This window comes from Osmia lignaria, chromosome 11, assembly GCF_051020975.1.
Source record: "Osmia lignaria lignaria isolate PbOS001 chromosome 11, iyOsmLign1, whole genome shotgun sequence".
In the NCBI taxonomy this organism is placed as follows: Eukaryota; Metazoa; Arthropoda; class Insecta; order Hymenoptera; family Megachilidae; genus Osmia; species Osmia lignaria.
The window spans coordinates 11,020,289-11,044,081 of record NC_135042.1 but is presented as its reverse complement, the minus strand read 5'-3'; the positions used below and the strand labels follow the sequence as shown (position 1 = coordinate 11,044,081).

Below are 23,793 nucleotides of genomic sequence, written 5' to 3'. Positions count from 1 at the left end.
AGTTTGTCGAATTACCAAGAACAAGAATGATTATGATAATTCAACAATCATTGATTCCTCACAATACGAAGATTAAACACAACAAGTAACTGTTAGCAAACATGCATATAGATAGCATATATGCACATGTATAAATCATTGCTAAAAAGTGCCAGATTTTTATTAAATTTAGTAAGTCTTTTCGTTAACATTTATTATTTAATACGGAGTATTTCTTATGAGATTAATTAAAATGTAATAATTTAAAAATGGTAGTTTATATAATGCAGAAAAATGGTATTTTTGTAGACTTCACTTGTAGTTCCGGTTCCAACCAGTTTGCGAAGAGATGTCTGTATGTATGTACATTTTAAATTTCACGCGAGATGGTGCTTCATACAGTTGCGAATTCCCTTGTAAGATTTTACCTATTCAGTGTTTATATTAAACAAATATGGACATTCAAACAACAAATACACGAAGAAAAATATTAAATCATGTTGTTTGCAGTATGTTGGTGGAAAGTGGTTATGATACTTGTGAGAAGCAAGCGTTAGAAACTCTTACAGAAATGTTACAGTCTTGTATGTATTTAAACTAAATTTAATATTCCTAACCTTTAAATATGAAAAGGTTTAAGGATTTATTTATTATACATTATTTCGATGAATATAATATCACAAATCTAATACATTTGATCAATTGTTTACAGTTATAGTAGAAGTTGGCGAATCAGCAAGAAATTACTGTGAACTTTCTGGTAGAACAGAGCCACTGATCGCAGACGTTATAGTGGCTTTAATAAATATGGGTATAAAATTAGACAATTTAGAAAGTTATGGTAAAAGAGCGAACAGGACAGTATTACCGCCGCTTCAGCAACAAACTCAGTCGAAACAATTGAATATTTTGCAAGCTGGTGTAAAACAAGGTCATCCGGCCCATATACCGAGTCATTTGCCACCTTTTCCGGATCCGCATGCTTACATCAGAACACCGGTATAATTGCTAAAATTAAATTGAATATAATATATTAAAGATTAGTGCAATTCACATATAATATATTAATATTTTTAGTTTACCTACAGTGTTTATTATATTCACGAGATTGCATTTTTACTTGTAAACAGACACATAAACAACCAGTAACAGAATACGAGGCGATAAGAGAAAAAGCAGCCACTCAAAAACGTGATATTGAAAGGGCTTTAACAAGGTTTATTGCAAAAACAGGAGAAACGCATAGTCTATTTTTAGCAGAGGATAATAGTATGTTTCCGCGTAAGTAACTGGTATTATGTACGAATAACATACATATATCCATGATATTGAGTATTTCATATTTTCAGTAATATCGTGTAAACCGCAATTTCCTAGTTACCTCTCGGCGCTCCTTCCACAAGATCAAATATTTGAAACTGATCAAGATTTTCACTTTGAACCGAGTCCGGTTAAAAAGAAAAAAGAACAAGAGATCGAAGAGACGGAGGAAGGTCTGATTAAATGTTCAATAAATATAAATAAACTTAAATTTCAATTTGTTTATGATATTTGACATGGTTATAGGTATGAAAGGACAAAACGAAGACGGCGAACAAAACGGCGAAACTACAACCCAACAGGATGCTATAGACAATCCTTATTTGAGACCTGGGAAAATACCAAAAAATAAAATACCAGGAGTTACAATTCCTAGCTTACATCCGATAAAAAGGGATTCTCTTGAGTAATAATTTTATTAATCCTTAGGTTAGCAACACGTGTACATAATCTTGTTATAATACAAATTAATGTTTCTTAAATTTTTATATTTTGTATTATATAATAAAAATTAATATTTATTATAAATAGTTTTACATGTAATTATCATAGAGTATATTACTAAAATTGATATTACGAATAACTGTTTACATTAGCATTTAATCTAAATTTTTTTAAGAACATATTAAACTGATTTCGTGTATTTGGTTTAACATTGTTTAATCTTATGTTATCTTCCACTATCTTGTATTATATTGCACGTACATATAGCACCAGTTTGAAAACATTGAGAATATCTAAATAACTATGTACAGAGTGTTCGGCTACGAGTGAGCATCCTTTGGTGCATAGCTGGTACGATTTTAAACAACTTTTTCCTTCTTGGAAAAAGTTGTTCAAAATTATCCGAGCTGCTACCCGCTTGAAAGATCCCCACCCGTAGCCGAACACCCTGTATGTTCTCTAAAAAGATTATTAGGTAAGAATTACAAAAATATATTTACTTATTATATAATATTGCATGTTAATGTTTTCTACGTGTATTTTGCGGCGGATAGCACCTATTAAAAAATTATATTCTAATTTTTTTAGTTTGAAAAAATACATTATACTATCTTGGATTAATAAATGTAGATAAAAAATTTCTTCTATTGTGCCGGTTTTAGGTAAATATGTATACACATGTGTAAAGTACACTTATTGCAAATACACATAAAAATATATATTGCAAATTGGTAATTTGTATAAGGCATAAGCTTTGTCATCTCTAATTAGATTCTATCTTTTAATTGAATTATGAGAGACATTGGCTTTAAGCATTCCCTTAAATGTGTCATCTAAAAATATTTTTGAATTGTAAGTTTACCAATTGAGATATGTCTCTCAGTTTTTTGTAAAGTATCTGTAATATTAGTCACTAGCTTCTTTTTTAAATTAAAAACTATCATTTGTATATTATATAATGATCATATAGTTTGTCAGAGTGTGTATATATGAATATAAGTATAAATTATGCTATACTTATTACAAGGATACAGTTCAGGTATTTAAAATGGATTTAATTATTTCTGTGTATGAAAATTTGGCGGGTATATATATAATTTATATTCATTAATTTAACAACTATTTTTCTTTTAAATGGACACTCATTTTTCAGACAGTTCATCAGACATTAAATCAATTGTAAATACTTGAATGTTGTCCTTGTTAGAACACTTTCTTGAAATATATTATATAGAATCAATTCATTAAAATGAATTTAATATTAGAAAATCTTACTTATCTGTTTTAGATCACTTTTTCTTACTGCAGCATTCCATTTATTACTGATACCATGGTTGACGTCTCACCCATCGTAACTTCATACCAGACGCGGTACGTATTTTGATGCTCGCGCATTCTGCTGCACGAACCGTTTCTTTCACGCTTTGCATGAGGTTTTGAGCATTGCCAACAAGCATATCTGTTGCTTCTTGATCCTCTTCTGTACCTGTATTTTTGAAACACAGAGCAAAGATTAAAAAATGGGTCTTAACTTTAATTTGAAAACATCAAGTATCTATTTTTATTATTAAATGTATACAAGTATAATGTGAGTTTCTGTTTGCAAATATATGATAAAGAATAAAAGACTATGAAATAAATTGCATGCAATACATAACTGCTATTACTACTTAATGTAATTCAAAAATACATTGTATTCATTTCAAACAGATGATGGAATATGGAAATCAAACATGGAAAAATCTAACACTTATACTACCGTTAATAAAATCAATATACTGTGAATGAATTTCATGTTAGACTAAAATTTAGACTAATCTGACAACATAATATGTGATACATGTATTATACATAAAACGTATCTTTGGAGTAAAAACGTTTCTTGGTACGTACAAATAATATTAATATCCACATATCTATGATTATCAATTATATGTATTGTCTAGAATGATCTACACTTGTACTGTAATAAACTTACTGCAGCCAATCAATTCGTCTACACCGCGATGAGCAGAGGCATATCAACCGCAAACCATTTAAAGTTTAAACAAGACATCAATAAACATTAATTAATTGAAATATTTTCATAAATTCAAATATTTTATAGTCAACTGAATACGTAATATAATTTGTAAATTTCTTTTTTACACTGACTGATAGATTACTGAATGTTTTCATAGTTTCACCCACGATGAGGACTAAAATATGCATGCATTATAATGCAAATAGAAAACTGAAATATTTCATAAATCAAACAAAAAATAGGTACTGAAGACATCAAGCATAATTTGTTAATATTCTTTTTTTACCATAAAGCATCAGCTCTTCCCAGGTGGGGAGCGTCTCTATGCGTAAAAAATGTTATTAATAACTGTTCTCGTTTTAGAAACTGTTTAAAATATAAAATTATACTCCCCAACCTCTATTAATATTTATTAACAGTTTAGAAGATTTACTGAATAAAATATGAAATATTAATAGAGAAATATGTTAAATGAAATAATTTGCATACTGTACCTTGGGCACCTAACATTGTTGCCTTTACAGTTGACAATATCTTTAACTGTGTACCTATAGTAGGTATACGTTCACAAACTTGAAGAAGATTCTAAAAAAAAAAAAAAAAAAAAGTTAAGAATTTTAAAAATATACATGTGTTATATATGTATAAACATTGTATTATAGAAAAAGCGCACTTACTGTACGAATACGTTTATCGGTACATTCCCTAGCAAGCTCTTTAGCCAAACGAGTCACTTCTTGAGAAGCTTCTGCAATGGCTTTGGCACAGGCAATCAAGTCTCTTTTATTACCACCTTCTCCTCGAACCAAACCTGATAATCTACCCATTAGAATAGCCATCTTCTTTGCTGCTGCAATAATTTCATTATCTTTGCTGGACCATTGCCGTACTTCTTGATGCAATCCATGGGCAGCCATCTAAAAATTGTAATATTTTTAATTTGTGCATTAGAAATGGTTAAAAGTACTGAAAAGTAGATTTACCATAATGGGCTGATTAGGTTGTGGCGCATGCATAAACATTTCATCCTCATCATCTGTCTCTGGAGGTGGTGGTCGCGGGGGTGGTATATCTCCACCAGGTAAAGGTGGACGTGGAGGGGCAACTTCTAAAATAAAATTAAACATCTTTATAATAACTGATTAATTGAAATATTAAAACCTTCAATCTGTAGTCCAAACAATAAACGTACATTATACACAATAATCATATACGAAACAATGCAGAGATTTTATAATTACCGTCGTCATTATAATCATAATGATAGCCTTTCATCCACGCAGCATTAAAGATGTAACACACATATATTATTAGATTTAAATGATATTTTAATGCAAAACTATCTTAGTATCCATGCAATATACAAACACGATAAGACATAACAAAAATATATTAATGAAATTAGAATGCAATTAGAATTTGTTCAATGAAATTGACATGAATGTTAGTAAAATAAAATTTTCTTTTTCAGTTTTGTACATATTCATGTACATACTTATATTTTAAAATCTATATATCTTTTAAGTTGTTGAATATATGGTATATTTAATTTCAATGCACACATGCTTTTTTTCCCCTAAAATACACACAGTCTTGAGTATTGAAAATTTGATATCAATCCTCAAAAGTACTGATCTTAATTTACCTCCATTGTGAACTGTTTTTTCTAACTCGTTGTCAGAAGCCAGTTCTTGATATAGGAGATCTGGATTATCTCCTGACAAAGAAAGTAATTATACATAAATATAAAAAAAATAATACCTTGCTATTTTGTATTCTTACTTTGAAACAGTGTATGGAAAATTTCATTTAAGCAAAAGAAATAAGTTAATTGAATTTCTGGTCAAATAATAGTAAATACCTTCACGCGCCCACTTAGGTAATGGACTGACAGAACGTTGTTGAGATTTATTTGTGTTCAGATTAGGGCTCATGACACGTAAATTGCTTGGCGATGGTTGATTTCTTAAAGGCTCACCAACTGGTATTTAAAGAAATATTCAGAAATATTCAAATGTTTTCATTAAACGAAATACAAAAAAAATAACTTTATACTGAAACGAATCCAATATTATATCTGATAGTTCATTACTATCTTCTATGGTTGTATATTTAACGAATCGATCTAAGTGATACCTTATTAATACACTATGATAATTGATCATGCACAAACTATCTTTATGCAAATTTATTGTACCTTTATCTGTGAAGTAATTATATTGACGGGTTGGCAATTGTGCGTCTGTAAGAAACGTTAAAAGACTTTTATATTATAAAGATGTAGAGTTTATATTGTACTGTAAAGAAGTAAGTCTTCAGATTATAAAAGAACGAACATGTTAATTTTCAGGATCACTTATATCTAATGTAACGTAAAAAAATATGAGATACATAAATAAAAAGTATTTTATATGCTCACCATCGTTAAGATGTAATTGTGACACCTCTGGCGGAGGTATTAAATCTGGTTGAACGATGATGGCTTTACGAACTTGACCAACATTGGCTAAAAGCTACAAGATACAAAAATAATTATAATTATACGCGAAAATAAATGATTTCCATGTTACTTACCGAACGATTACTTTCCCTCCAACGAGACACTGCGTTACTGTCATTAATGTTAATTGCAACTAATTTTGCATCTTGAACCATTGGAGCGACACCTAAATCAAAGTTGTTTTTTTCATAAGTTAAGGAAAAAGTTTGATGAGTTGAAAGAATCATTTCGTACGACTTACTATTTTGAAGGATATCCGTAGCATGATTTACTCTTTGAATAAATGCAGGATCTTCGCTGTTATCGCTTTCTTGTTTCGCAACAAGTATTACCCTGTTAGCCAATCTAGCAATAGCAGCCGTATTGTCGACCATCTTTTGCGGATGAGTTTTAGCAATAGCCTCTTCACAGAGAAACGAATGTTTTTGCATTTGTTCCTCGGAAGTTCGAATAAAATCTCCGCTATCGGTAGCTTCGTCGCATAGCGCTCGTGCTCTCTGCATTGTTTCCGCGTATTGTTGTCGCAGATTTTCAAAATGTTCGTCGGCCGCTTTGCTGTCCGCATAAGTCATTCGAATTCGGCCAGCATTAATTAACTGCGGTGTTAGAGACTCAACTTGGGATGCGCTCGCGGTCAATGCTTCTGCTAACTTTTTGTTTCCTCCACTTCCTGAAATTTCAATGAAAGAACAATTCCAACAATTCTTTTTTTAAGCAACAAATTAATTTGTAGACCTAATATGGGTGCTTACCGCCAGCTGCGACCATTCTAGCAGTTTTTGCCGCTCTATTCGAGAACGTTTGAAGAGCATGCGTTTTATCATTGAAATTTTGATCGCGTCCCGGTGTGCCCTGTGGAGCTAACACAGCATCCGTAAATTGTTTCAAAGGTGTAGTTATATCAATGAAATCTTCAACCACTCTTGACACGACCGCTTGTTGTATTCTATTTTTTAGTTCATACAATTTATGCGATAATTGACGGGCAATTTCCTGAGCGCGGGGAGTATTTCCTTGACCATGAGCACACAAGTCTCCCAGTTGGTGAGAGAGATTGTCAACCTCGTCGCACAATTGTAAAATCTCTGCCTTGTGGATGCCTGGTAAGCCCTCGGCAACCTAATTTTTAGAGTATAAACCAACTAATAAACATGAGAAAGATTAGAAAATTTGTCGTATATAAACACCGTGATACCATCGGTACATTAGAACAAATACTTTGAATGTTACATGTAACTTACGTTTGCTACATGTTGTTGATTCTTTCCGTTTGCGGGCATTTCATTATTAAAGATAAATGAACGTTCGTAGAATAGAAAAGGAAATGTTAATATTGCATGTACTGTACCTTTTTCCCTTCATGAATAATCAGAGCTATTGCCCTCTGGCCAAGTCCTTTGTCGTCGTGTTGCGGATTAAGTAACCATTTATTGGCCTGTTCTAAACGACCTGCAACTGTGTGAGCAGTTTGGGTGGTTCCAGATTTATCTGCTGCTACAATAGCAGAAGCGATGGAGCTACGAAGTTCGTTTGTCTTCTCTTTTATGCCACGTGCTAAAGCTTCTGCTTGAGGCGTAGTTCCTTTAAAAAATACAAGATATATTATTATTTCATAGAAGGATAATATAAAATTATATTTATAGAAACCTTTTTCATTCTGTCTTAGCTCGCAAAGAGCATTGGTCATAGTAACGATCTGGGAAGTTAATTTTTGTAATGGCTCTGCTTGCGAAGGAGGAAGATATCTCTCTGCTAATCGCTGTGCTTGTTCAACTATTTGACGAAGGCTTTTCTCTCCTACGCCACCGCGTAAAGCAAGACCATCGTCCAACCAATCATAGGCAGCTCGTATTCTAGATTCTATGGCACTCTGGGCTTTTTTTAATACCTAGACAGGTGCACGTGAGAATTAATTCAACTGTACATTTTGTATCAAGTTTTTTGTCCTCTTTAAGCGATACGTACTGTTAATTGATCCGCATCCCACTCTTCTTCATCGTACGTTGTCAATTGTAATACTCTAATAATTTCGTTTAATTCATCTGACATCCTGCCGGATAGATAATTACGATTTTCAGCGGCCTCTTCTGCTCCTTTACCTCCTTGGGAGATAATATGAATAAATATTTTCATAGAACAGATAAGAATTGGTGCAAGTGTTTTTACCTGTAACGGTATTATCAACATCAATGGTGTATTAACATAAGATGAAATCAATTGATTTTATATACTTACTTGCTCCAAACAGCGCACTAGGATTTCTCTGTGTACCTGATGAGTTAATTCTTTTTCACGAGCGCTTACTTCCTTCGATACTTTACTGAGGCAAGGACTTAAATTTTTAAGGAAATGAACTAAATCTTCCATTGTCTCGATAACTTCGGCCACTGCCAAATAATCTAATACTCTCTTACATTCTCGGATTATTTTACGTACTTCGCTTTCATCGAAACATAATAATAATGAACTGGTTCCTTGGAGAATACCGCGCGATCCTTCGATAAGTTTTTTTCTAAAACAAATTTAATTTTCAATGTGTAAACAGCTCGCCTTCTATGTACAAAATTTATATGCTACTTTTAATACCTAGCTGGTCCAGAATAAGGATCTTGTTTTAACATTGCTGATGCTTCTTCCAAGAGACGCGAAGCTCCCTCCACACGTTGTAAGGCTGCAGGCATATCTTGTTTAAGTAAAGCATCATCAGAAGAATTTATTGTTTCTTTTCCAACCTGGATATTAATAATGAAGTTTAGGAAGATATGTAAATTTTATACAAAATTTTTATTTACATTTTATTGAATTTTACCTTTACAAGATTTGCCACTGCCATACTAACTGCTTGTACAGGTCTACCCAAATCAGGCATCGCATTTCCATCTTCGGCTTCTTCGTGAAGAATAACAAGCCTTGAAACCTAAATAATATAAATGAGAATTTTAAATTTGAATAATTATTTTTCAGATATAATTGCACACATTGAAGGATAAAATAAATATTGGTGGGTGATGTTGGTAGATTAAATCCAGTCCAATTTTTTATTTATATACAATTGAATTATTATACTTTACAATATTACTATGTACATTAAGGATTATAAATTTATGTATTCCTTACTAAAACATAAGAAACATTGAACATAATCAGCTTATTTGTTACTTTATGCATTTAATTTAGTTACAAAATACTGATGTTAAAATAATAAATGCATATTATTTGGCATATACATTAATATTGCAAGTAAAGTCATTAACATGTTTAGAAGGTTGCTCAGTTTGAAGAGTATTAGTATTTTTGTACGTATAATGTGTGGGATGATTTGATCATAACCAGCTTGAACATGTCCTTTTTTGGAAACAGTAAATGATCTCAGATGGTTAACATAGTTTTTTATGATGCTTAACCGATGGGATTAAGTTTCCTGCATCTAAGCTTTCAGACCTAAAGATGAATTTAGTATCTCTGCCCTATATTTATAGAATGATGTCATAGTTCTATATAAAGAAACAAGTCATTTGGTAGAATGTGCTCGTTACAAAATATAATGATTCACAGTAATTTGTTATGAAATTTAAATCATAATTTGTTCTTTCAATAAATATTTTATATACAAATATATTCAATTGTTTTTATTTAATAAATATAAATTAATATGACAAATTTCAAATGTACTACTACATGTTATACAAATATGTACGTATGTTAAAGTAAGTGCATATAAAATATATATTTCAAAAAATCAATTTAAATCAATTGATTAGATAGGGCATTCTTTAGATGACGTTTTTGGAAACGTTGGGGAGAGCTAAACATCTTGACATGAACGACGACTGAATGATCATAAAATTGATTAATAAATATAATTACCTGCTGTGCGACAGGTTCAAGGATGCTTTCTATAGTTTTCGTATGAAATACTGGCATCTTGGTAGTTTTCTGATGTGAAAATATATGAAAATATTAATTATTAAAATGTATCAATAAGATAGAAATTTTGTAGTGAACTTAAAGACAAAGTTGCGCGTGGAAACATGAACAATATTTTAACGAATCCGAAACAATTCACTAAAAATATAATAAGAAACTCAATTCGTTAGAACAGCAAGAAAACAATTCAATCCCTGATGGATCACGATCAAGAATTACTATTGCCTTACACAAGAAAATCGTATCGATGCATAACACAGAGAAATCTAGGGGAACAGTGCAGACAACACTCCGAATGCTTTAATGTTACTAAAAGAGGGAACGAAGCAAACAAATTCATGGATTATGGAATTATTTCCATAATGTTTATGGCTTATTTGTTACGGGGTAGTGTTAACAACGATTTATTTTATTATTGGTAGATACTAAACATAGAGGATGTGTAAGATTTATTAATTACAAATTATAAAGTACAAGATCAAAATTACAAATTTCAATTAATTTTTTCAATTTAATTAGCAGAGATTAATGACATAAAGTACATTATAACTCAAAATAATGATACCAATCCATCACAAAGATTATCAAAAATTGGTTTATATTTTATTGGAATAACAGGTAATGAAATAGCAAGTTAATAATATCACTTTCTTGGTGTACATGTATGTACATTCATATTATTTTTTAGGAGGTATTGCAACAGCTATCAGTATAATATGCATTCCCTTTGTGAGCCCAGCCTTTCGGAAAATATGTTTACCCTATGTACCAGCTACATCTCAACAAATAAAAAATGTATTACAAGCTTTAGAAGGACGTACTGGATCATTAATTGATCTTGGCAGTGGAGATGGACGCATAGTAAATAACTTATTAATATAAACTACCAATTAAGATACATATGAACAAATAAATGCATTATATAGGTTTTTGCAACAGCAAAAGCTGGATTCAAAGCTCATGGTATTGAATTAAATCCATGGTTGATATGGTACTCCAGATTGAAAGCATTAATTACAGGATCATCATCTAAGACAACTTTTATAAAGCAAAATTTATGGAAACACAATCTGAAGAATTATGATAATATTGTTATATTTGGTGTTGATCAAATGGTAAACTTTGCCTACTCTCTTTCATGCATTATTACCTGTTTATTTAATGTTTCCAATTTTTTTAGATGGCAGATGTAGAAAAAAAGTTCATGAGAGAATTAAAGAAAGACTGTGTTATAGTTGCTTGTAGATTTCCACTTCCTAATATGAATATAATCAAAGTAACAGGCAATGGAGTTGATACTGTTTGGGTGTACAAAGTTTCAACAAAAATTTAGATTATTCAATTAAGGTATTTATAACAATTGTGAATATTAATGCATCTGAAAAACGATGTATAAAATATTCTATTATATTTATGTTTAGGTGATATATATTATCTTACACAGTTGCTTGTAATAAGGTAAATAAATAAATTTTCTTCTGTGTCATTTATGAGTATATCTCTTATATAAAATGTTTCTTAATATATAACGTTAATCTAACATTTTAATATAATACAAAATATATGAATATTTCCTTGTAAAATTAATTGTACTATACTATTAGGAACACATTTTTGTTTTTTTCAAATATTTCTTTAAATATGTTCATAATTCAGTAATAAAAAATTGTGCTACTAGATTCAACAATCCAAATATTGGTATACTAACATGTAAAAATATAGAACATATTGTTAGTTTTTGTTGTTGTTTTAAAGTTATTAAATACAGCAAACTGGGTAATGTAAAAACATATATAAAACCGCTCAACGCACCGGTGTATCTTATTATCGTACCAATATACGGCACAAAAATTGCAAATAAAATGCATACAGATATTAGAATAATATTTATGATTATAACACAGCCTGTATTGTATGTTTCACACAATGACGAAAGTAGCTGTACACGTAACATATATGCAAGTAATGGATACACTGTCAATAATTGAAAGAGTAAAACAATACGTGCTCCTACCGTTAAACCGCTCCACTTTTGGAAATTATTTAAAAAATTCTGTAAAAATAGTTTGTGTTAATATTTTTGTTTGAAAGATAATGTACTTTTATATTTTACTTACATCTTCAATGCACAACTTATTAAGGGGGAAACATACATAAAATAATACACCAACTATGATATAAGTCAATGTAACAAGAAGATAAGCTATGGAAAGGTCTCTTCCCTGAAAATAGAATTATTCAATAATATAAATAAAATCAAAGAGATAGTCAAATTTTTACTTACATTTTTACTTTGATCACGATTGTTCTGCATTATAGTTATAATGATGTTGTGAATGAAAAAAGAGAGTGCCAGCATTCCAGAAAGAGCAGGAAAGGAAGATTTCAATACCCAGCTATTTTTCCATTCTATTTCATTCATATTTATGCCCCATGATGTTGATTTAACCATGACAAACATAATCAAATACATGACTGACAGGGTTCCTGTGAGATAGACAGAGTTGTCATAATTTGATAGAACAAGATATTAATCTATAGATCAAAGTCATGTTGTGACCTAAAAAAAATATCAAGTTTGCTAATAATTCACATGCAATACAACTACTGTTGTTATAAAAGTAAAAGTTTTCTTACCAAGAGAATTAAATTTTGTAAAGAAAGTAGGACTATTACAGTTCAGAAATGGAAATATTAATAAACCAAGAAAAATGGGAACTGTTTTATATAAATCCCATATTGGACCCAAAGCATTGTAAGTGTACTCATAAGTCACATAATTTGTACTGTTATATATTGACTTTTTCAAACACAATACTGCAATTAATACAAATAATATAAATATACACTTAATAAATACACATTAATGAACAAAAGAAATACCTTCTGATAAATGAGAAATATTATCATTTGTAGAATATTCAGGTATTCTAAATGCACCATCTGTGAAAAGAAAAGTTATATTTTTTGTGATATGGAATATATAACACATGAAATAAAAGTATAAACGCATATTTACTTACCATATACAAAATTTACAGAATTGTATAGAAAATTGGACATTAATACCCAGTAAGCGATAGTTGCACCCAATAAAACTATAACACTGAAACATTTAGCAATATATTCTGCCCATTTATTGATATATATTTGACACAGATGAGTTACTTCTATACCCTGATGTCCACCTTAAATAATAAATGATTGTATCTGATATTATATTAGGTTTTCAACATATTTCATTTGTTCCCTTACCATGGTATTTATGCACAAGAAGAAGACAATAAGCGGTATACAAACATAAACCGCTCATTAAGAGTATAAGAATAATGCCAGGGAAAAATCCAGCCATTTCAATACCCCATGGTATTGTTAGTAAAGATGAACCTAATATGGTGTTCCATACTGAAAACCTACAAAAACATACATAATTACTACAATAGTAGTATATTTTTATTAATTTGTAAAGCTTCGTTGAAACTGATGCATTTCCTTGTTATATCTATAGGTATTTGATAAGGACATTGACCTGTCGAATGGTCGTCTGTTACCCAGGCAACCGACAGAGCACTAACCCCTTCTAATGTGAACATGTCATGTAGTCGACACAACTACCCGATGAAGGTTCAAATGTGAGCAACCGGTATTCATGTTTTGTTACATTTTCTTTCGTTTTCATATGTTAAAAGCACGTGTTCACAAAATTTTGCAATTAAATAAATTAAAACATATCCGTACGTATAATAGAAAATTTGTGCTATTCAATGAGACATGTGCTTTTAAGATATGAAAACGAATTATCTTTCGTTCGATTTTTAAATAATTAAAATTCACGTATGAATAGTAGTGAAATTTGATTAAAAAAAACATTTAAAAATTCCTGTGTCTTTAATATGTAATTACCTGAAGTAATTTTGACACAAATAGGTAAGTGTATTTATATAATTTTACATAGTAATGTAGATAAATCCTTTTTTCAAGTGACAAACGTTTAAATTTTGTTTTTGAAAAATTACAACATGAATAACATTTAAAGAAGTTATTTGTGTGTGATATAATGTGCTAAAAAATGATATTTATAAACTCAAATAAACATTTACTATTACCCTTTTTATCTTTTTAGATGGGTCAGTGGCACAAAAAATTCTTATCTACAAATGGATATTATTTTTTATACCTTCTTTTTATGATATATATACATTTAACGTGAGAGGTGAGATATAAAGGAAATGATTTATAACTTGAAAGATACGCATCAATCTATCATACTCAAAATGCATGTAAGCAATTCTGATGCAAGATTTTATTTTTCTCTCATCACTAAAAGCATAGCTGGTGGTGAGATAGTAAAAAATTTATGAATGTGATTAGATTTCTGACCATAGTATAAGAGAATTGACCCAAAACCCTTTCTTGATGATAAATGTTGTTTGATAGTAATATATTATGCCATGGTGCCAATTTTAATATTACATTTATTATTAGAATGGCAAATATAACAATGATAACTATATTATTCTATTAAAGATTCTAGAAACACTATTTAATGTAAATAAATAAATATCTTTATTATTACTTACACTGTGACTAGGGAGCTTTGCTTTGGTTTCACAATGTTACATGCAGAGTTTGTAGGTTCTTGTTGTAATGAATAAGACAAAGATAAAAATTTAATTGTAACATTATTTAACTGGGACTCTTTGTCATTTGATACATTATTGAATACCTGACAAAACAAAGAAAAAAGTACATTAAAATTATATTATTTTTCTAATATTAAAATATTTTTACTTTTAATTAATAGATAAAACAAGGTTTTATAGTGTTTGTAGTATTCTCACCAGATCAGTATTATGGATTTCATAACATCTGTCTTGTATTACATTTAATGAGCAAGGTGTGCTTTGCGATAAAGGTGATGCTAAAATGTGATTTTCGCTAAGAGGTGGAGGCCTTTTTAATATTGCAATAGCATTAGAATCAAGAGTACAAGTTTCTGCACTACCATACCTACATATAAAAAATATTTCTAATAAGCAATATTAACAATATAACAAGGAAAAAGAAAATTAGTACTTGAAATAATTGTTGATAGGAGCATGATCCAAGTCACTTGTCTCAGAATCCTGAAGTTCAATTGATTTGATACTAGAATGAGAGCTAGAGGAGAGTAAAGGTGTACTCTCAGACCCACTATCGTGTTGTATGGTGTTATCCCAATCTTTCTTTCGTTTATGCATGATTTATTCAATTTATTCTCATATCATAAGTAGCATCAAAAGAAAAATATCCTATTAAAACAAAAAACATTCATTCATATATTTAAATGATAAATACTCAACAAATTACTCACCTAGTACAGTGTTAATTAATAAGGAACTTTAACAGAAAATTTTGAAAATTTAATACTTTTTTTTCAAATATAAAATTGTAATTATTGAATGAATGATAATATTAAATTTATAGTTTTAAATACTTTGAAAACATACACTTTCACAGTTGAAACTTCAGGAAAACTGTTGTTTTAAACAAGTAAGCGTCTGTTTTATGGACCCGCGTGCTTATATCGGGTATCCTTGACATAACAAACTCCCTCCTCCTCATTTTTCTTTACTAATACTGATTGTCACAATAAGTGCCCATCATTTACGCGTGCGTATATAATTTCTACTTAAACTGTTCTTTCTAGATCTTCAAATATTCCTAAAAATAAGAAGTATTAATATCACATATTTGAATAATTGAAATTAAAAAAAAAAAAAAAAGAAAAAACAATGAGTACCACTCTTCTAACATTCATTGCATTATACTTACCATTAGATTTTATTAATACTTCTCAGAATGTTCGTTTAATTAATTATATTTCTTGTATATAAAGAGGGAACATTCTAGAGAGAAAGAATATTTGTTTAAGACTGAAGCGATAAGGCAAATTCAATTGAACATTTTTAAGTTCTCTCACCTATGATTCATGTTAAACGGAAGCTACTACTTAAGCCAATAACATGTTAACTTAAAATTTTTATCATTTAGATTTCCTACCGAATGTTTACATTCTATTATCAACGTTAAGAAATATTTGTAGTTTGCGTTTAAAAGATTCATCTAAACAAAGGTCCGATATTATTAGTCCAGTAGTAAAGCGCGGGGCGCGGGCGCCAATGTTTCAAGATGGTGACCCGTGCCCTTGCTTGTCATTGGTAGACAAAGTTCAGTCTGCTAGTACATGCTAGTAGGCATCGAGGACGTGTTATGAAATTCTCAAATCTTCACTTTTTATTGTTGTCTTTGTTGAAATTCAAGTAGTTTATTCTTTGTTTCAGTTATCTTAGCCGTGATCGTGATATTTGAAAAAAGATGTCGAACGCGGTGGCGATTAAAGTTATAGAAACTAAAGTGTACGAGGGCCAAAAGCCGGGTACATCCGGATTACGAAAAGCCGTAAGAGTTTTTATGCAAGAACATTATACGGAAAATTTCGTTCAAGCGATATTGTTAGCTGTCGGTGAACAGTTGGTTGGGAGTACATTAGTCGTGGGTGGCGATGGACGATATTATGGAAAAGAGGTAGTCGGAAAAATTATCAGAATTGCTGCTGGTAATGGAGTAAGTAATAAGTATTATTACACTTTAGTTTGAATAAATTGACAATAATGGTAATTAAGAAATTGAAGATCTTGTAAATGATTAAAGGTATAAGAATTATATTTTATTTTGTTGAACATAAATTAATATAATATTTCATTAGGTAAGAAAGTTGATAGTTGGCCAAAATGGGATATTCTCAACTCCAGCCGTGTCTACTATAATAAGAAAATATAAAACCCAAGGAGGAATTGTCCTTACAGCATCCCATAATCCTGGTGGACCTGATGCTGATTTTGGGATAAAATTTAATTGTGAAAATGGTGGCCCTGCTCCTGATCATGTCACGAATAAAATCTATGAGATTACTAAATCTCTGAAAACTTATAAAATTGCTTCTGATATAAACATAGATATAGATAAAATACAGAGTACTACTATTCAGGTGGATGGAAAACCATTCACAGTAGATGTTATAGATTCTGTGAATGATTACTTAGAACATATGAAAAACATTTTTGACTTTCCAAGCGTAAAGAAATTACTTCAAGGATGTAATGATCATCCTCCATTTAAAATTCTTATCAATGGAATGAATGGAGGTATGTAATATTTAATTATCTAAAAAGTATCTTCAATATTATAATGGTGTATTTAATTTACAGTTACAGGACCATATATTAAACGGATATTTAGTAACGAATTAGGCGTTGACGATTCAAGTATCGTTAATGCGGTTCCATTAGAAGATTTTGGAGGACTTCATCCAGATCCAAATTTAACGTATGCCAAAGATTTAGTAAATGCTATTAAAGATGGACCATATGATTTTGGTGCTGCTTTCGATGGAGATGGAGATCGAAATATGGTAAAGAAACTTAGTGTGAAAAACGAATTGAAAATGTGTATACTTATACTCGATATTGTATTTATAGATATTAGGCAAAAAGGCGTTTTTCGTTACACCTTCTGATTCATTAGCTGTATTAGCTGCTAACTTACATTCGATACCGTATTTTAAGAAGACCGGTGTTAAAGGATACGCTAGATCTATGCCGACAGGTGCTGCTGTAGATAGAGTTGCAGCTAAGAACGGCATTAAACTTTATGAAGTACCCACGGGTTGGAAATATTTTGGTAAATATCGTGCTATACCTTTTCAATATAAATGTGCTTTTGTAATGTATTCAATTATAATGTGTTACTAGGTAATTTAATGGATGCTGGTTATCTTTCGCTTTGCGGAGAAGAAAGTTTCGGTACTGGCTCTGATCATATTCGTGAAAAAGATGGAATATGGGCCTCTCTTGCCTGGCTTAGCGTGGTTGCAAATCTTGGAAAATCTGTTGAGGAAATATTATTAAATCATTGGCAAACATACGGGAGGAACTTTTTCACAAGGTACATTTTTCCATAAAAATCAAACTGATTTTACCAATAATTACCACTTTATTTTACTTTTGTAAATTATGGTTTAGGTACGACTATGAAAATTGTGATTCCGAAGCAGCAAACAAAATGATGCAGTACATTGAAACAGAAATTCACAAACCCGAATTTAAGGGTTCAAAATTAACGTTTGGAGATAAGACGTATGTTGTTAAATTAAGTGATAATTACTCTTATGTAGATCCTATTGATGGAAGCCAAGCTACTAAGCAGGTATTGTGTGGGTTATATGCTACATATAAAATAACAATGTATTATCTTAAAAACATATTTTGTTTACTATTTTATATACAGGGATTACGAATATTATTTGAGGACGGTTCTCGTATAATATACCGTTTATCTGGTACAGGAAGTTCTGGCGCTACCATTCGTGTATATGTTGATAGTTATGAAAATGATGCAGCATCTTTAAACAAAAACGCTCAAGACGTTCTTAAGCCTTTGGTTAATATTGCATTAGAGATGAGTAAATTACGTGAATTCACCGGTCGCGATGCACCAACTGTGATTACGTAACGCATGAGTAGTTTGTCGTTAACATTTTATTTTATCCAAACAGTAAAAAATCATTCGTACTATAAGGGGTTTAAATAATGAAGATATGTCATACGTATGTTTTATTGCATTATTTTCAAATCTTAAATGGCGTTACACGCTTCGATTATTACGTAAAAAATTTAATAAATAGGTACAGTATGTCAGTGGTAAGTTCCAATGAAATAATTTTTAGTAAATAACTTTTTCTACAAAAAATGCACTTTTTCTACAAAAAACAAATTCCATATAACAATTATTTCTCTGATATGGTTATCATAACTTAAAAGATGATTATTTAATCAAACAAAAAAATTGTGTAAAATTCAAGTATTACTAAACCTAAGATCACGTGTATTCAATACGTGGAACCATTGTGTTTGCAAAAGGTGTTCAAGCATGCATAAAGATGGAAATATTTTAACCCTTCGGTGTTCATATAATGATATATAACGATGTTTTAAAATATTGAGTTTCTGAATCAAAATAAAAAATGTGGATTGTCAAATTGTATGTAACATAACAATTGTAGAAGAAAAATAATTTAAAAGTTTTTTCTATAACACGTTATGATATTCGTTGAAGGGTTAACGAAAAAAAAAGGTATAACTTCAATATGTCTTGTCATAATGATTGAAGTTCAATTGTTTTACCTGTTTAATAATTAATTTGTTTAAAAAGGTGCTTCTTTGAACAAGTAAAAAAATAAACGCAACTGTACTCGGTACAAGTTTCTCTCAACTGTTGTAAATAACTGTGCAATGTTTAAAAAACCAATTTTAAACAGAACACGTTGAAAATTATACACAACTGTCTATTATTTGGAGAACAAACAAATTAATTTATTGAAATTTTATATAGTAAAATCGTAACGATAAATATAAATTATATTAAACTAGTAAAATGTACCTCGTACATTTTCTACGTAAAAGAAAATACAAAAAAAGTCGGATATATATATGAAAATTAAAATTGAAATGAATTTTTTTTTATAAATATTTTTGTAAATAGTAATTATGTTCCATTGGAAAGTGTTAATTGCTTTTGTGTTATTGCTGTATATTATTATTATTAGCCATTCTTTTGTATTGATAATTATTGCAGATACGTTGTAAATGTAATTCTTTAGTTTTATCTTCTACTTGTCTATATAGTGTAAAGGAATTATGATATATATATATATATTTTCTGTTCCGTGATTTAATTATAAAATGGAATGTGAATTGATAAATTAAACAAAGAAAGCAGGAATGCGTGTAGAAAGCATCGTTTCAAATTTCTGAAAATCACGGAAAGAGATATTTTTCAGTATCGTGATTTAACGAAATTTGAAACCATACAAAATATATTAATATAAATTGAAAGTTAATGAGGTATTTGGCGCGTAGTATTTACATGCATATACATCTGGAATCACGATACAATAGTAAAATGAAATACAAACATGTTACTACATAATTTTTTTAAATATTTACCTTTTTTTACTGAAGCCGGTTTATTTGAAAATATTATATAATGTTATGCCAAATATCTCATTATAATTAACTGATAGAATAGAGTACATTTAAAAATTTGTATTAAAAATAAAAACAATAGTAAAGTTGCAATAATAATTTGTGAAAGTGAAGAGGAAAGACAAAAAAAATATTTTTAATTGATAATAATGATTATGTTTTGTGTACACTATTTTGATTAATGTAACATTTCAGAAATTCGTATTATATTCGTAATGTAAAAAAATGATCATGAAGTGAATATTTCGTACAAAATTTAATTTTTGGAGAGCAACTAATTTTATATAACATTTTCTCATAAAGATACCAAATTTTTGTGGAAAAAAGAAATATAACAATCGGTCCAGTTATATTTTATTTTGATTTAAATATAATATGTCTTAAATGATGGCAGTATGCAGCAATAGTTATTCGAGGAAATGGGATGTATTTTTATAAAATGAAATTAGGAGATTGTATTGATATATTGGTGAAAATCAGTATAATGTGAACATATTGTACTGCAGTACTTTTGAGAAAATTTCAATGAGAAATTTTGTAAATAGTTGAAGGAAAGGAGGATACTTGGGGACCTGAGCTGACACAAAACCCATTCATTTTCATAGTTACGTCACGAAAAGATATATTCATAATTTATTAAGCATAACATCATTTTTGCAGACAAATATTTTGAAAATAGTTGAAATATAGATTTGAAAATTACTGAATTTCTCTTTTCACGAATAAGTGTATTATTTTTAAGATAATAAATATTATTTTTTGTGATGTAACATGAATATATAAATGTGGTAATAGTGTCATAGAGACCAGCAATGACTGCCGATTTTAATGTAAAACTAATAACATGTAACATGTGTATCATATTGAATATTAATTATTCATTGTAGGTATATGAATGAGTGGTTTTTCACAAACAAGTGATTTTAGATTTTATAATATTTTCAAATAATCAAAAGTGTGAGTTATTATTTTTGAATCTTATAAATTCTTATGTTTTTCTAGTTTACACATACTATTATTTTCGTTAAAAAATTTATATCATTTATAACAATGTTAAATTATGAAAAAGAAACCATATCAGAGATATATTAAAGTGTAACGCTTTTCACTGAATAAATACACCATCATTTTTGCATTACGTTCATCGGTCGTCCTAAAAGGAAATTGAAAGTTAAATGACATACTGGAACTTTAATTGAAAAACTTAAATGATTAATTAAATTGTAAACTCATTAGTATTTTCAGTTTGTACGTCATAACGAGGTCAACATGGTTTTTAATAAATGAAATTTCATTTTTTTGAAAAAACATTGAATTCGTGTTATTATTTTAAATGTCATAGAAGAAATTGAAAATAAGTTTTATAAAAATAATTTCATTATTTCATACTGTTCATACAATGTGTAATATAATGTATATATGTATATTTTGAACTTCCAGTATTTTTACATTGTTTTTCATTCAAAATGGAGAATTCTTTTAGTATGATAAAAGATGATGATACTGATGAAAAATGGTCAAGTTTTTGTTCCTCTTGTAAGTTTGTTTTGCAATCCACACATAGCGTGGGTGTACCGTCTATTTTAGACGAAACAATCGATGAACTAACAATAGAAAATCTTAGTACAATAACTGAGGAAATAAACAATTTTGACCAAAAAAGAAAAGTTGTATCTGATGCCGCGGAACATGGAATGGCATTAACAAAACTTAATAATTTAAATAACAGATCTCAAAAGAAAATGAATTGCACTATTAAAAATGTTTCAGAATATCATAGAAAAATACTGAAGATTACTAAATCAATATTGTATCTTAGGTATGTATTCAAAGATATCCAAATTTTATTTTTAAATTGTATTTGAATGTGTCTTTTTCAGTAATTGCATTGATGTAATGCGTGAAATTATACTTCAAGAAATTCATAAGAAACAATTTGTTAAAAAGGCAGAAAGCTACTAATAATGATAATAACAAGCATTAATAATTGATTGAATTTGTAAATATCATTAAATTACAATAAACCTAGTGTTAACTCTAAATTTAGCCAGAGTTCAGCAATACAGTGCATAAGAATCAAGCCACATCGAAATCATCTCTCTGTAATAATAACAATATGTTATTAAATACAATACATCTAAATGTTGTATGTAAAACAGGTATATTACTTACAGCATCATTATATTCTAATATATGTTTCTTAATAGCAGATGCATTTACCCATGTAACAAAATCCTCTAAATTTCTGTAAAATGTAAAATTAATTATATAAACATTTATATGCTTGCTTTAGAACTTCATTTAGAACATTTGTTATCTACCTTGTTACTAAAAATGCAGGATCTTTTATAACTTCTGTTCCAACTCTAACATGGCCTTGCTCTACAAATTGTGTAGCCATTTTAATATTTTGACTCATTTTATTGCGTACCATAACAACTGGCAATCGCCTTCGACAAAATGAACTTGCATTAACATTTTGTGTCAATAACAAATCCCATTTTGTTGGTATAAGTCCCATCATGTACAATTTTTCTAATAACAGTGCGCTTTGTTCTATTCGAAATGGAAGATCTGCATCAAGTTCTTTAATTTTCTTACCGAGTTCACGAATTTCACGTGCTAGCTTGTTGTACCTATAATAATTAACAATATTTTATTATTAACATGTTTCTTCTAAATCAACTTTATATTTTAAATTGCAATCATACTTGGTGTAGTCTTCTCTTTTCTGTATCCGATATCTTCTTAGAATTTTTATTTCGTGTAAATTATTATCGGCTTCCCACGATATAAAATCAACCTTCTTAAGTAATTTCTGTTCATGATATTTTAATTTTCGTACCATGATTATTAATTAATTCTTAGCACCACGTGTAATGTAGCGTTTTATTTTATATATACAAATATAACTTAACCTAACGCATCTAAGGAACTGACATCGAAATCCTAACCTTCCAAAGATAATAAATAATTTTCCATTTGTTTATATTTACCAGAGATAATTAATTGAAATTTATAATGACTGAAAATAAACGTAAACCAGCACCAGGTGATGGATTACGTTCTTTAAAGACTACACCATTATTTCGTACAATTAATTATGAATTGTACGTTAAACCGGTAAGATTATATAACTAACATAAATATAATCTAAAACATTTTTAAAATTTATTATTTTCAGAATAAAATGATAATGATTTTTGGAGTTATTACAATGCTTGGTTGTATAGGATATATTACCTATATGCGTCAGAATTATAAAGATTCAGAATACTATAATGCAGTTGCAACAGATGAAACAGTTCATTTAAAAAAGAAAACATCCAAATGGGTAGTATAATTTGAAGTATTTTATTCAAACTAATAACAATTATATACCTATATAAATAGATACTGTAATGTTATTCATATATTATATTTTGGTGTACATACAATACTTTGTTCATTATTTCTTGTTAAATAGTTTAGTAATATGTAAATAAAGACACATAACACTTATATAATATATAAAT

General features: G+C 29.4%; 8 protein-coding genes across 23 annotated transcripts; 5 read left to right on the top strand and 3 right to left on the bottom strand.

Moving 5' to 3' along the window:
- The first annotated feature begins 34 nt into the window (after window positions 1–34).
- Taf8 (TBP-associated factor 8) lies at window positions 35–4,164 on the top strand. 3 transcript variants are annotated; one of them, XR_013062978.1, is made up of 10 exons: window positions 35–171; window positions 289–395; window positions 490–563; window positions 692–978; window positions 1,110–1,260; window positions 1,329–1,472; window positions 1,546–1,705; window positions 3,032–3,114; window positions 3,454–3,628; window positions 3,690–4,164. XR_013062978.1 is itself a non-coding variant. In XM_076690857.1 (9 exons), the coding sequence occupies exons 1-8, from the start codon at window positions 121–123 to the stop codon at window positions 3,096–3,098; spliced, it is 1,041 nt and encodes a 346-aa protein (XP_076546972.1). In that variant the 5' UTR covers window positions 35–120; the 3' UTR covers window positions 3,099–3,114; window positions 3,454–3,672. The 3 variants fall into 3 exon arrangements, 1 of the variants encoding a protein (XP_076546972.1); XR_013062979.1 differs by lacking the exon at window positions 3,690–4,164 and having other exon boundaries at window positions 1,546–1,728; window positions 3,454–3,672; XM_076690857.1 differs by lacking the exon at window positions 3,690–4,164 and having other exon boundaries at window positions 3,454–3,672.
- Vinc (vinculin) lies at window positions 3,063–10,498 on the bottom strand. 6 transcript variants are annotated; one of them, XM_034337880.2, is made up of 19 exons: window positions 10,424–10,498; window positions 10,134–10,202; window positions 9,076–9,183; window positions 8,853–8,998; window positions 8,502–8,778; window positions 8,232–8,432; window positions 7,914–8,154; window positions 7,615–7,847; window positions 7,019–7,385; window positions 6,508–6,936; window positions 6,341–6,432; window positions 6,186–6,279; window positions 5,964–6,008; window positions 5,628–5,747; window positions 5,412–5,483; window positions 4,750–4,874; window positions 4,444–4,683; window positions 4,261–4,351; window positions 3,063–3,229 (listed from the first exon to the last, which is right to left on the bottom strand). In XM_034337880.2, exons 2-19 carry the CDS (start codon window positions 10,188–10,190, stop codon window positions 3,063–3,065), a joined length of 3,105 nt encoding a protein of 1,034 aa, XP_034193771.1. In that variant the 5' UTR covers window positions 10,191–10,202; window positions 10,424–10,498. The 6 variants fall into 6 exon arrangements, with proteins under 6 accessions (XP_034193771.1, XP_034193772.1, XP_034193774.1 ...); XM_076690845.1 differs by lacking the exons at window positions 3,063–3,229; window positions 10,424–10,498 and adding an exon at window positions 4,013–4,088 and having other exon boundaries at window positions 10,134–10,401; XM_034337881.2 differs by lacking the exons at window positions 5,412–5,483; window positions 10,424–10,498 and having other exon boundaries at window positions 10,134–10,399.
- Window positions 10,499–11,526, top strand: LOC117610469 (ATP synthase subunit C lysine N-methyltransferase). Its single transcript, XM_034337917.2, has 5 exons — window positions 10,499–10,635; window positions 10,713–10,811; window positions 10,882–11,054; window positions 11,120–11,308; window positions 11,374–11,526. The coding sequence occupies exons 1-5, from the start codon at window positions 10,632–10,634 to the stop codon at window positions 11,524–11,526; spliced, it is 618 nt and encodes a 205-aa protein (XP_034193808.1). The 5' UTR covers window positions 10,499–10,631.
- A 149-nt stretch (window positions 11,527–11,675) lies between these two features.
- Window positions 11,676–16,318, bottom strand: LOC117610461 (neutral amino acid transporter 9). 4 transcript variants are annotated; one of them, XM_034337892.2, is made up of 13 exons: window positions 16,008–16,318; window positions 15,683–15,896; window positions 15,547–15,572; window positions 15,270–15,484; window positions 15,035–15,203; window positions 14,774–14,919; window positions 13,449–13,606; window positions 13,217–13,381; window positions 13,077–13,136; window positions 12,831–13,010; window positions 12,478–12,680; window positions 12,311–12,415; window positions 11,676–12,246 (listed from the first exon to the last, which is right to left on the bottom strand). In XM_034337892.2, exons 4-13 carry the CDS (start codon window positions 15,431–15,433, stop codon window positions 11,839–11,841), a joined length of 1,758 nt encoding a protein of 585 aa, XP_034193783.1. In that variant the 5' UTR covers window positions 15,434–15,484; window positions 15,547–15,572; window positions 15,683–15,896; window positions 16,008–16,318; the 3' UTR covers window positions 11,676–11,838. The 4 variants fall into 4 exon arrangements, with proteins under 4 accessions (XP_034193783.1, XP_034193781.1, XP_034193784.1 ...); XM_034337890.2 differs by lacking the exon at window positions 15,547–15,572 and having other exon boundaries at window positions 16,008–16,081; window positions 16,156–16,318; XM_034337893.2 differs by lacking the exons at window positions 15,683–15,896; window positions 16,008–16,318 and having other exon boundaries at window positions 15,547–15,681.
- Pgm1 (phosphoglucose mutase 1) lies at window positions 13,808–18,813 on the top strand. Of its 6 annotated transcripts, none has more exons than XM_076690850.1 (9): window positions 13,809–13,825; window positions 14,317–14,406; window positions 16,517–16,799; window positions 16,942–17,380; window positions 17,444–17,646; window positions 17,714–17,915; window positions 17,987–18,179; window positions 18,257–18,440; window positions 18,522–18,813. In XM_076690850.1, the coding sequence occupies exons 3-9, from the start codon at window positions 16,551–16,553 to the stop codon at window positions 18,744–18,746; spliced, it is 1,695 nt and encodes a 564-aa protein (XP_076546965.1). In that variant the 5' UTR covers window positions 13,809–13,825; window positions 14,317–14,406; window positions 16,517–16,550; the 3' UTR covers window positions 18,747–18,813. The 6 variants fall into 6 exon arrangements, with proteins under 6 accessions (XP_034193790.1, XP_076546965.1, XP_034193788.1 ...); XM_034337895.2 differs by lacking the exon at window positions 13,809–13,825 and adding an exon at window positions 14,053–14,120; XM_034337896.2 differs by lacking the exon at window positions 13,809–13,825 and adding an exon at window positions 14,055–14,120 and having other exon boundaries at window positions 14,317–14,473.
- A 2,891-nt stretch (window positions 18,814–21,704) lies between these two features.
- Window positions 21,705–23,283, bottom strand: LOC117610471 (U3 small nucleolar ribonucleoprotein IMP3). Its single transcript, XM_034337920.2, has 4 exons — window positions 22,990–23,283; window positions 22,600–22,914; window positions 22,451–22,523; window positions 21,705–22,378 (listed from the first exon to the last, which is right to left on the bottom strand). Exons 1-4 carry the CDS (start codon window positions 23,124–23,126, stop codon window positions 22,355–22,357), a joined length of 549 nt encoding a protein of 182 aa, XP_034193811.2. The 5' UTR covers window positions 23,127–23,283; the 3' UTR covers window positions 21,705–22,354.
- Window positions 21,745–23,135, top strand: LOC117610472 (uncharacterized). The gene is made up of 2 exons (XM_034337921.2): window positions 21,745–22,097; window positions 22,159–23,135. The coding sequence occupies exons 1-2, from the start codon at window positions 21,745–21,747 to the stop codon at window positions 22,238–22,240; spliced, it is 435 nt and encodes a 144-aa protein (XP_034193812.2). The 3' UTR covers window positions 22,241–23,135.
- LOC117610470 (small integral membrane protein 8) lies at window positions 23,278–23,773 on the top strand. Its single transcript, XM_034337919.2, has 2 exons — window positions 23,278–23,401; window positions 23,463–23,773. Exons 1-2 carry the CDS (start codon window positions 23,300–23,302, stop codon window positions 23,619–23,621), a joined length of 261 nt encoding a protein of 86 aa, XP_034193810.2. The 5' UTR covers window positions 23,278–23,299; the 3' UTR covers window positions 23,622–23,773.
- The last annotated feature ends 20 nt before the right edge of the window (window positions 23,774–23,793 follow it).

Coding starts and splice junctions, on each gene's coding strand:
- LOC117610470 (XM_034337919.2), top strand. CDS start 23,300: ATGACTGAAAATAAACGTAAACCAGCACCAGGTGATGGATTACGTTCT. Junction 23,402..23,462: donor ATGAATTGTACGTTAAACCG/GTAAGATTATAT, acceptor TATTATTTTCAG/AATAAAATGATAATGATTTT.
- LOC117610461 (XM_034337892.2), bottom strand. CDS start 15,433: ATGCATAAACGAAAGAAAGATTGGGATAACACCATACAACACGATAGT. Junction 13,607..14,773: donor CAAAGCTCCCTAGTCACAGT/GTAAGTAATAAT, acceptor ATGTTTTTGTAG/GTTTTCAGTATGGAACACCA. Junction 12,416..12,477: donor ATCGTGATCAAAGTAAAAAT/GTAAGTAAAAAT, acceptor TTCTATTTTCAG/GGAAGAGACCTTTCCATAGC.
- LOC117610469 (XM_034337917.2), top strand. Junction 10,812..10,881: donor ATATTTTATTGGAATAACAG/GTAATGAAATAG, acceptor ATTATTTTTTAG/GAGGTATTGCAACAGCTATC. Junction 11,055..11,119: donor GCAGTGGAGATGGACGCATA/GTAAATAACTTA, acceptor TGCATTATATAG/GTTTTTGCAACAGCAAAAGC.
- Vinc (XM_034337880.2), bottom strand. CDS start 10,190: ATGCCAGTATTTCATACGAAAACTATAGAAAGCATCCTTGAACCTGTC. Junction 6,280..6,340: donor GGAGGGAAAGTAATCGTTCG/GTAAGTAACATG, acceptor TGTATCTTGTAG/CTTTTAGCCAATGTTGGTCA. Junction 4,352..4,443: donor CCGATAAACGTATTCGTACA/GTAAGTGCGCTT, acceptor TTTTTTTTTTAG/AATCTTCTTCAAGTTTGTGA.
- LOC117610471 (XM_034337920.2), bottom strand. CDS start 23,126: ATGGTACGAAAATTAAAATATCATGAACAGAAATTACTTAAGAAGGTT. Junction 22,524..22,599: donor CCTGCATTTTTAGTAACAAG/GTAGATAACAAA, acceptor TACATTTTACAG/AAATTTAGAGGATTTTGTTA. Junction 22,379..22,450: donor TATTAGAATATAATGATGCT/GTAAGTAATATA, acceptor TTATTATTACAG/AGAGATGATTTCGATGTGGC.
- Taf8 (XM_076690857.1), top strand. CDS start 121: ATGCACATGTATAAATCATTGCTAAAAAGTGCCAGATTTTTATTAAAT. Junction 172..288: donor CCAGATTTTTATTAAATTTA/GTAAGTCTTTTC, acceptor GTATTTTTGTAG/ACTTCACTTGTAGTTCCGGT. Junction 1,261..1,328: donor GGATAATAGTATGTTTCCGC/GTAAGTAACTGG, acceptor TCATATTTTCAG/TAATATCGTGTAAACCGCAA.
- Pgm1 (XM_034337899.2), top strand. CDS start 16,551: ATGTCGAACGCGGTGGCGATTAAAGTTATAGAAACTAAAGTGTACGAG. Junction 16,800..16,941: donor GAATTGCTGCTGGTAATGGA/GTAAGTAATAAG, acceptor ATATTTCATTAG/GTAAGAAAGTTGATAGTTGG. Junction 17,916..17,986: donor CACGGGTTGGAAATATTTTG/GTAAATATCGTG, acceptor ATGTGTTACTAG/GTAATTTAATGGATGCTGGT.
- LOC117610472 (XM_034337921.2), top strand. CDS start 21,745: ATGGAGAATTCTTTTAGTATGATAAAAGATGATGATACTGATGAAAAA. Junction 22,098..22,158: donor AAATCAATATTGTATCTTAG/GTATGTATTCAA, acceptor TGTCTTTTTCAG/TAATTGCATTGATGTAATGC.